Source organism: Schistocerca cancellata, chromosome 4, assembly GCF_023864275.1.
Source record: "Schistocerca cancellata isolate TAMUIC-IGC-003103 chromosome 4, iqSchCanc2.1, whole genome shotgun sequence".
NCBI classification, from domain to species: domain Eukaryota; kingdom Metazoa; phylum Arthropoda; class Insecta; order Orthoptera; family Acrididae; genus Schistocerca; species Schistocerca cancellata.
In genome coordinates this window covers 865,859,001-865,869,130 of record NC_064629.1, presented here as the reverse complement: position 1 = coordinate 865,869,130, position 10,130 = coordinate 865,859,001, and the positions used below count along the sequence as shown (strand labels likewise).

The following is a 10,130-nucleotide window of genomic DNA, read 5'->3' as shown; positions in this document are numbered from 1 at the left end:
TCAGTCATAGACAATGGCTACAAAATAAGACTTCTTAATAATAGTCTTCTGAGCTTTCTTCTTACTAAAATGATCGAATACATTGGAAAAGACAATTCTTGGCCAGTTTATTCTCAATTGCTAAATGGTTCAGACAACATTGGCCTGCTATGCTCCTTTGCCTTGTTTATTATGAGTTCGCCAGTTTACTAAAAGACCTTTCAGCCATAGACACTTTTCCTGGAATTGTGCTAAAAAGTCGAATTGCAGTACACAGATTCAAAAAAATTGCTTGAAGGTTTTTCCTGTATTTGGAGTTGGGAAGTTTCATTCGGTCATTTTACGATTGGGAGACTGTACTATAGATGCTCTTCATGTGTAGAATTTTATCAACTAAACTGTCTGAATCTGCTACGTCTGAAGGATAAGAGACAAGATTGGTGGGTTTAACTTTCAGTTCATAATTTTCCATGTCCATGAAATACAAAACTGGTGAAAACAGATCACAAATGTGTTCACTGCTCAGCCAAATAGTGTTGTCAAGTCTGCCATGACAAAATCCAAAACAGGAAGGACAACTGAAGATTTGAATTCATTTGATGCTGCCAGCTAAAGAGGCTCTCGCATCTTTTCATCCACATTGGATTTTCTTTTGATAAGAAACCCTGGTGAAATGCCGACTGCCCTGGCAACTACTTCTGCTTCATTCAAAATAGTTTTCCGTGGATCTTGTAGGACCTGCATCTCATTAAGTCACCTACTTTGAGGGAAATTTCTTTGTTATGTATAATGACATTTTTGTGATCAATAGAAATCAAGATCTTGTCAAAACGATGACATCAGGAGGCCGTTCAAAGATCCAAAGTACTTCTAGAGTCCCGAAACAGTATTTCTTGCTGGTGGAGTTAATGTGGGTACCTTATCCAGAAGGGACAGGTCTAAAACTTTGAGATTCAAAGCATAGTGCTTCAAAATTGAACACGGCTGCTAGAGAATAAAGAATAAAAACTGTCAACCCTTCCAAAAAAAATTTCAAATCATCATAATTCAGTTCAGTAGCAATGACACCAAATCTGTTCAGAGAGTGTGCTCAGCAAAGATATAAAATGACAGACTTGATTGTGCAAGTATTCTCGATTGGACACACCAGTGTGTCTCACACATTGGAGCCATTGTCAGACCTCTGAGCATGACAATCTGCAAGCGGTAATCCATGAGCTTTTAATGTGGACAGTATTTCATCAGTCATGGTCTCACCTGTTTTGCCACTAATATTCACAAATTCAATAAATCTGTCACAAACTTCGAATGAGTTTTTTTTCTATATTTTGAAATACATAATTCATAATGTGTACATTCAGCTCGTGGTGGGGAAATGACAGGAGTTGCAACAACAACAATTCCATAGATGACAGACTCTTCTCTTTGATGTAAAATGGTTTTCAATAGTTTTTTTCCATGTAAAGAAATACATTCAATCAACAAATACCAATATAGATAGTGAGCTTGGTCTATCATAGTTTTGTTCATCTGTTAGTTTTCTTGTACTCTGGCCAGAGATGTTCATAAGTTACTCTGTCATAATTTCCAATCAATTCCAATACTCAAAAAATTTCTGTTGTGAACCTCACCACTCTAACCTTTTTTGCTCTTGGAAAGCTAAACCTCGTATACTTAAGAACAAATTTGTGTCCAGAATTCTTTGAGTAATAGCTCTCCATGTTGTTGCTTCACAATCGTGTCCTCTCAACGAAGTTTGAAGAGTTTTCCATTCTAAGTAGTTTTTGCTTCCCAGAGCTTTTTTCATGCCTTGGTAACAACCTGTAAAGCAGGAGACCTGGGTTTGAATCCCAGTACGGCACTAATTTTCAACTCTCCTCATTGATTTCAACCAATGCCTGTTTGCAGTCAAGGTCTGTAAGTCCTTTTTGCCTTAATTCATAATGGCTGCTGGATCTAAAATCGTGTCTGTTCTTTTGGACATGTCCAAAAAAACAGACATCAATTGTAGGGTGTTTTTTGTGGAAAATCCTGCTTTTGCAAGTTTACTCTGACTTAACTTAAAAATGCTGTAAGTACACAATGAATGCTGTTTTTTGACTCACTCCACTTAACCATTCATGTAGAAATTATTTACATGTTCTGTTGTTGGCTATGTTCATGTACAGCAACGTCTCATAGAAATGTTACCCTGAAAGATCAGTTGGAAAAAGACTTTGATGTGTTCTGAAAAGCTGAGAAACCAGCCCAAGATGATGCTATTTCCTGTTGACGTTTATCACTCATCGCTGGAGGCCAAGTACAAAGATCGTCCAAACTACAACTGTTGTCACCAATGGTCATACTAAGACCTGGATTATCACATGTTTCATTAGTTTCTTGGCATACAGTAAGAGAATCTCTGATGTTTTTTTGTTTCCTCGGCTTCAGTTACCTGTTCAGAAGCCACAGTATCTTATTCTTGTGTGATTTGTTTTACACCTTTTTGGTCTGAAACCAAGTGAACAACAGAGCATGAAGGTTGTCTTTCTAGGACTCTTGTAGGCAGAACTTCTTTTAACTCTTCTTTTTCATTGCACTTAAAAATCTTGTAATTGTCTGACGACCTACTCTCTCTAATCTGTCGTTTTGCAGCTTTCTTTTTAAAGCTCCAGATTTAGGTTTATAGCTCGATAGCTTTTTGTTGTTCTGTTATGTAATCTGAAATGATACACTACATTTGGGCTTAAATACAGTATATTTCTCAAATTGGATCATTAGCAGAGATTAAGCTTACCCTGTCTTATCTTGTTCAAGAATATTTTCACATAAACAAAATTGTATCAAAACAAGCACTTTTATACACGATAGCATTATGTGAAACTTAAATGAATAAATGTCATCACTCTCAGTAGCAGGAGACAAAACTGATGGAATTCAACACAAAGATCACATGAAGCTGACAGGTTGATTGGGAGTGATAAGTGATGTGATGCATCAGTTGTTAGAGCACAGAGGAAGAGGGAAAAAGCTAGACAAAAAATAGCAAAGGCAAGAGGGGTGGTTGGGGAAAGGGGAGAGGGCGTGGGGTGGTGCTGAGCCTTAAGGCCTGGCCAGACAGAATGTACCTGCCAGATCTGCTCCTGCCACAGCAGATGGCTGGTGTGTTCAGCAGCAAGGGATGCCACACAGGTAAGAGTGGCTAGCAGCAGTGACTGCTGTTGCTGTGTCAGCTATCACACTCAGGAAGCAGCCAAAACATCATGTGGCAAGACAGAGCTGTCTCCAGCCACTGCTGGCAGATGGTAGTAAAATGCGCCAGCAGTTGCACACAGCGAGCCTACGTGATAGGGGCCTCAAACAGTGGTGGTTCTGAATTTCTCCTCATGCACAATAATGTCAGGGCCCATGTGGCAAGCATCACTATCAATCCCTTGTGAAACCTGGACATTGAAGTAATGGAATGGCCGGCAGTGAGTCCCGAACTAAGGCCCATTGACCATGTGTGAGACATGCTTGACAGACATGTTTGTGGTCATCCCTTCCCACTACACATTCTGCAAAGAACTCTCAAGGGCTCTCATTGAAGAATGGGAATGGATACCATGGGGGTGACCTCCATAGACTTATATGCAGTGTGCCACATAAATGTCAGACAGGGATAAACACTCATGGAAAGCGCACACATGTTATTAAGTTCTCAAAGCCCAATTAAAAGCAACCTTTATGACGGGGTGAATGGTTCTTCCCACTTTATTGCAAATTTTTGGAAAGTTCCTATGGGACCAAACTGCTGAGGTCATCAGTTCCTACGCTTACACACTACTTAATCTAACTTAAACTAACTTACCCTAAGGACAACACACACACACACACACACCCATGCCAGAGGGAGGACTCTTAATCTCTGAGGAGTGCAGCCGCGCAAACCGTGGCAAGACGCTATCCCGCATGGCCTCACTTTTTTTGACACCTCTCAGACATTTCAGTTCTTGTTATGTAAATCACTGAGATGTAATATTTTGTTGTTTACTTAGTTTGTGAAAAATAAAGGTATGATTTCGTAACATACCCAGTTCTCAATTCATGTTCTCCTAATTCTTTTGAGCTGTGTATGAAAGCTCATGGAACCATATTATACATCCAAATTGGGAATTCCCTAACTGTTAAGTATGGCAGCTGTATTCAAGCATTTATAATCCTTTATATTAATTTTGTCAAGTTTTTTATTAGTTGCTCAATGAAGGCTATCATCCAGTCTCGAAAAATTAGGCTTATGAAAGTATAATAATAAACTTGAGAATCAAACAAGTGTTATGGCTGGTCCCAAACTTCAATTATGAATATCTCTTAAGTTAATTAGTTTCCAGCAAATCAAAACAAGTTCCCAGGAAGAGTGGAATGAGTGCTTTCTACATCAGATTCCGTATATTAGCTCAGTCTAAATTTCCTGTCTTGTATAGTAGTAATGTTTTCAGTTGCTAGTAACTTTTTAATTAATATGATCTACAGCAAAACTAATTACACTGAAAGCAAAAGCCAAAATAAATAAATGTAGTATACTCACAGTATACGTAATCATGTCCAGCTGAAATATAAATGGAAAAAAATTAATTATTTGGCAAGATTGAACTATTCACAAGTGGTATCAGTTCCAGCTTGCTTTTTTATAAGCTTTCTTGTGTTTCAGTGTAACACACCTCAGGGAGCCCAGGCAGCATTGGGGTTTGGTGAACAATGGGCCGGCCAACATCATTAGTCTGCTACCATTAACTATTTACTTGCATCAGCAATCACCATTAAGGCAGAGATTTCTTGGGGTGCAGTTACTGGCTTATTTGTGCAGATTTGAGGACAGTTAAACAGTCAGTAAGAGAGAATACCTCGCCATCAACCTGAGCTATTCTGAGGCGGTGAACAACTATTGAGATGAAATAGTTAACTGCGACAGATCATAATTTCATTTTGCACACCCAGGCTTGCTGATGTATGTAGGACTCTTTGCGTCAAGATTCATTTCCTAAGGTACTGCTGTAAACTTCATATAACCCAAAGATCTGGCTGCAAGCAATCACAATAACAGCTTGGGTTGGCAGCAAAGGAGTATTAAAACCAAACAGTCTTTGTATTGTCACATGCATTTCTTGCAATAAAGGATCACCACCTACATACAATTTGATCTGTAAGAACCTGCAGACGTAAAAAAAAAAAACAACAACAACACACAAGAACACAAGTTCTTGTTTATTACGAGATACGGCTTATGGAAAGCAAAGGATTACATCCTCCTCAACTGTGAGTGATTCATCAGCAGGGACTGGAACAGCTCATGTGTTGTTGCATTCTCGTCTCTCAGATCATCAGGATGAGAGAGCCCACAAAGCTGTCAGTAGCATAGTGTGGACACGACAGCTGTTCCACACGTCTACAGGGCCACCATCTCAAAGCACCAAGTGCTAGTCAGGAATCTTGATTTCTCTAAGAATACAACAGAATGGACCTGTGTATGCCAAGTGTTCTTTTCTCAGTCTGTAGCTGAACTGAACTCACTCTTATAGTGTTCTTGTGCTCTTTTTCTTCTTTTCCATGGTGTACTCTTATTGGTTAATCCATTGTATGTTCTCCAGATAATGGAGTGTGGTGTTACAAACCTAAACACACTGCAATAATTGTTGGAAGGATCCAGGCCAGAGGAGGGAACATTGTAGTCTCGAGGAATGTTTTCAAGGCATTCCCCCGAGTAATATCATCATTCTGGAAGGCATATTGATCAACGTAAGTGTGGTGTCACCGCCAGACACCACACTTGCTAGGTGGTAGCTTTTAAATCGGCCGTGGTCCGTTAGTATACGTCGGACCCGCGTGTCGCCACTATCAGTGATTGCAGACCGAGCGCCGCCACACGGCAGGTCTAGAGAGACTTCCTAGCACTCACCCCAGTTGTACAACCGACTTTGCTAACGATGGTTCACTGACAAAATACGCTCTCATTTGCCGAGACGATAGTTAGCATAGGCTTCAGCTACATCATTTGCAACGACCTAGCAAGGCGCCATTACCAGTTACTATTGATACTGTGAATCATGTACCGTCAAGAGCGACGTTCACCATTAATGGATTCAAGTTAAGTATTCCACCAGCTACGTCCGTTTTTTCTAAATTCTAATTTCCTTGTCCTGTTCCAGACCTCACGCCAGCCTGCATGAGCTAAAACGCGTGCCTTTCGGCTTCCTCTAGTAACACGGTGCTGGCTCTCCTGCCAACCACAACAGTAAGTATGGATCTGTCCTTGGGGACCATGTCTATCATTATAGGCAGTCTGTTTTGTCCCAGCACAATGGTATCTAACAGAAGGACAATCCAATGTGTCACACTACTCACAGTGTATGTGTGGTTCGAAGAGAACCAGAACGAGTTTCTCGTACTCCTCTGGCCACCAAACTCACTGGATTTAAACCAAATTGAGATTCTGTGAGACCACCTTGACCAGGGTGTTCGCACCCTGGATCCTCAGCTGAGAAACCTAGTGCAACTAGCCACAACACTGGGGTCAGCACAGCTCCACATTCCTGTTGGTAACTTCCAGAACCTCACCGATTCTCGTCCTGCAAGTCTAGCAGCAGCCCGCAAAGCAAAAGATGGTTGTTCAGGCTTTTGACCGGCGACTTGATAGTGTAGAATCACTTGTGTATAAAGTTACTTCACTCCTACATTTGACACCCCCCCCCCCCTGGCCCCCACAATTACACACACACACACACACACACACACACACACACACACACACACACACTTCTACCCTGGAAACACAGAATTGGCAAACAGCTGAGTGCACATGGACAAGATGTTGAGTATTAGTGCATTTGATTATGGCAAGTTTATTGGCAGCTGAACACATGTGGTACTCCATCTCTGGGGTCAGGCTTTACAGTATTATCATGTCAAGAATGCACTGCAAGTACCTCGATATGGAGAAAAACCAGCAGAGTACAATGGTGTGTTCAACAACATGTTGACGATAGAGGTACTATTTGCTGTAGTAAATTATAATGGCACAGATGGGTCATGAAACACTGAAAATCTTCCAGGATTTTCATCTGGATGAGCCTGTATCACTGGCGCAATATTTTGTTGACCTACCTCACTGACATCATCAGGTGATACTGTTGTATTGAGCTGTTGTGGAAGCTGCTTTCTTTTCATACCCTCAGTATCCAATCCCTGTGGTCCAGCCATCTGTGCATGGTCATACTGGGTGGCACAGACAATGTTGAAAACCCCAGTTGTACATGCTTCTACTCCTTCATGATGCTTTTTAAATATATTGTAATTACAAATGTGTCTTTACAAGCTGTTGCTCTCTTCATCCTATTTGAGCCATGTACCACACAGTTCAATTTCAGGAGGAGGTTGCTTCTGTGTGTAGCTGATAGCTGACATCATAAGATTCCATCATTATGAAATAGATGAATGAGTAATCATTCCCAAATAAACCAATAGCCTCATTGTTGATTCCAGAGAGAGAGAGAGAGAGAGAGAGAGAGAGAGAGAGAGAGAGAGAGAGAGAGAGAGAGACCTTAACAATCATAATGCAATTGTATTTTTCATAAAAGGACAACTGATAATGAGTCAAAGCCCTCGAAATTTATAGAACCATTCAAATAAAACTTTTATTATTCAATTAAAAATACAGTGAAAGTCCTTATCAGTCTCCATATCCACATTGTGGAAAATATGGGCATGTTAATCAATGTTTTTGTTAAGTCCCACTTCTAAAAAAATCAGTGTGTGAAAAATATGTCAAACATCATAAATAAATACAAAATCTGGGTTTCTTGCAGTTTTTGCACACTTAACTGAATCAGATGAGCCAGACATAGTCAGAACCCAGTTTATTTAGCTACTAGTAAATTTTTTATCACATGCATTGTAATAAAGGTTTCTAACATCTCTCTCTCTCTCTCTCTCTCTCTCTGTCTCTGTGTGTGTGTGTGTGTGTGTGTGTGTGTGTGTGTGTGTGTGTGTGTGTGTGCGCACGCACGGGCGTGCCCTTTGTTCATCCAAACTAGTAACCTCTCACACTGACAAAATACTTTTCATGATTATGTGAAAGTTTCCATGATATTAATTACATATTACATTGTTTCCACACTGGACTTCCACAATCACTGCTGTATATGGTGTCAGTTTTGCGGACATTTTACTCTTACATTAAATCACCAGTTCTCACATATTATGAAATTCCATCGTTTTTATTCGAATGATATGATGGAACTAACAAATCAAGGGTAACAAAACAGACAGAAAAGCATTCATGAATATTTTCTATCTTCTAATCATACAAAACCAACTACACATTGTAAAAAAATAAATAAATAAAAAAAAAGAATTCCTTCTCAATACAGTAACACATTAAAATTATAAATTGTGCAATGAAAAATATCTTACTGCAGAGCTTATTAAACAGATATTGAACTGGTAGGCAACTATTGTTTACTCTTAACAAGAACACTATAAATGTCTTCAAATGCTGTCTTCAGGCAAGAAACAAAGTCTGAGCCGTCTCTCTCTTGAGCATATGTAGTTACAACACTTCCAAGACGATCATCAGAAATGCTATACCTGCAAAGATTAATTTAATGAAGTCATTAGTACACAAAAATAAATGTATCAAACAATGAAAAATCCAACATGGAATAATGACAATATATGCTCCCCATATAGAGAGATGATGTTGAGTCACAACTAGGCACAACAAGACTGCCATACATATTAAGCTTTTGGCCAAAAGGCCTTTTTCTAAAGTAGACAAAACACACGCGCACGCACACGCACATGCCCACGCACATGCACATGTGTGACCTCTCTCTCGCTGGTCACTGAGGCCGAACTCAGTGGCTAGGGACAGTGGTCCATACTCAAAATTAGTACTACTGTACCATTCATGACAACATGATACACTTTTACTGTGTTCCCTAATCCATCTGTAACTTTCCTTAGGTTCTGGTCCACAGCATTGATAAAAGACCTTTTCATGTAGTTAGTTCATTAATTAGTCAGTCAAATGTCCCATAGTCATATTCATGATAAACATTATGATGTGGAATGTTGAACAAACAAATATAAGGCCCTTTAACCTGTTAAGTGGGTTATTCATGCACGCACACCTCTTCCTCTCAGTAGGTAATATCTGCCAGTGCGTCCTGGTGTGGTGGCAGCGGTGGTGGGGGTGGTGTGTACTTTTGTCACACATAAAAGCTCTCCTTCACATTTTCGTTTTTAAATGTCAACTGATATTGGTTGGGGGGGGGGGGGGGGGGGGGGCAAAAAAAAAAAAAAAAAAAAGAGCTGCAGAAGTTAACAAAACATTATTTCCATGACATTACAAGTCTTTTCAGTGTGTAATATTTTAAAGCAAGGTGCTGCACACGGGGGAACTTTGCACCCTCCACACCAGTACGAAGTTTCTTTGTGAATGTCTCTTCTCATGCACACCATACAGCTACTTATTGGTCTTTCCTTTGTTGTGGGCAACAGAAGGTCTGGAAAATACCTGGCTGCAAGGTGTGTTACTTTCTGTGTTCAAACTGGACATCCTACAGATCATCCTTGTTGTGATTAAGATATGGCCAACTGTTCACAAAGACTAATCATGAAGCTCATCACCATTCTTCTTGTACACAATGTATGCCCTGAAACATGCAATGTTCAACAAGTGGCAATACAACTTCTGATTATATTTTTTTCAGTCAACTCCTGGCCATCTGGTAACTTTGCAACTGAGAATTATACCAATCCACACCTCCCATATCCGTGTTGTAAGCAAAACCAGCATGTGGCTTTTGAACGATTCCCTTCTTTGAGTTTACATCTAAAAATCTATCATCATGAAGGTGCTGACCACAACAACGCCTCTTTTGTCCTTCCATTTCATTACCATCTGCCTGCCTCTGTACCATGGTACGTACACTCATTTCTGCAGTTTTTTCTTTCTTACAAAGGCAGGGAACCCCTTCCTGTCTTGCCACATTGCACTACAATGATGGTATTATTGCTGCTAAGTTAGCTCACCAAATCTAGACTTGTTTACCAGTTGTCAAGATAAATGCAGTGGCCTTTCCTGAGTAGATCATGTGCATGCTCTAAACAATTCAAGAGCTTATTGTTTCCTC

At 40.0% G+C, this 10,130-nt stretch overlaps 1 protein-coding gene across 3 annotated transcripts in view; it reads right to left on the bottom strand.

The window, feature by feature from the left end:
* Window positions 1-7,998: 7,998 nt before the first annotated feature.
* Window positions 7,999-10,130, bottom strand: part of LOC126185000 (carnitine O-palmitoyltransferase 2, mitochondrial) — a 122,789-nt gene continuing 120,657 nt past the window's right edge. For 2 of the 3 annotated variants that reach the window (XM_049927718.1, XM_049927719.1), the window contains exon 13: window positions 7,999-8,580. In XM_049927718.1, coding sequence (XP_049783675.1) covers window positions 8,445-8,580 — 136 coding nt within the window. In that variant the 3' untranslated portion in view covers window positions 7,999-8,444. The remainder of the gene's footprint in view (window positions 8,581-10,130) is intronic. The other variant, XM_049927717.1, reaches the window with a different exon arrangement.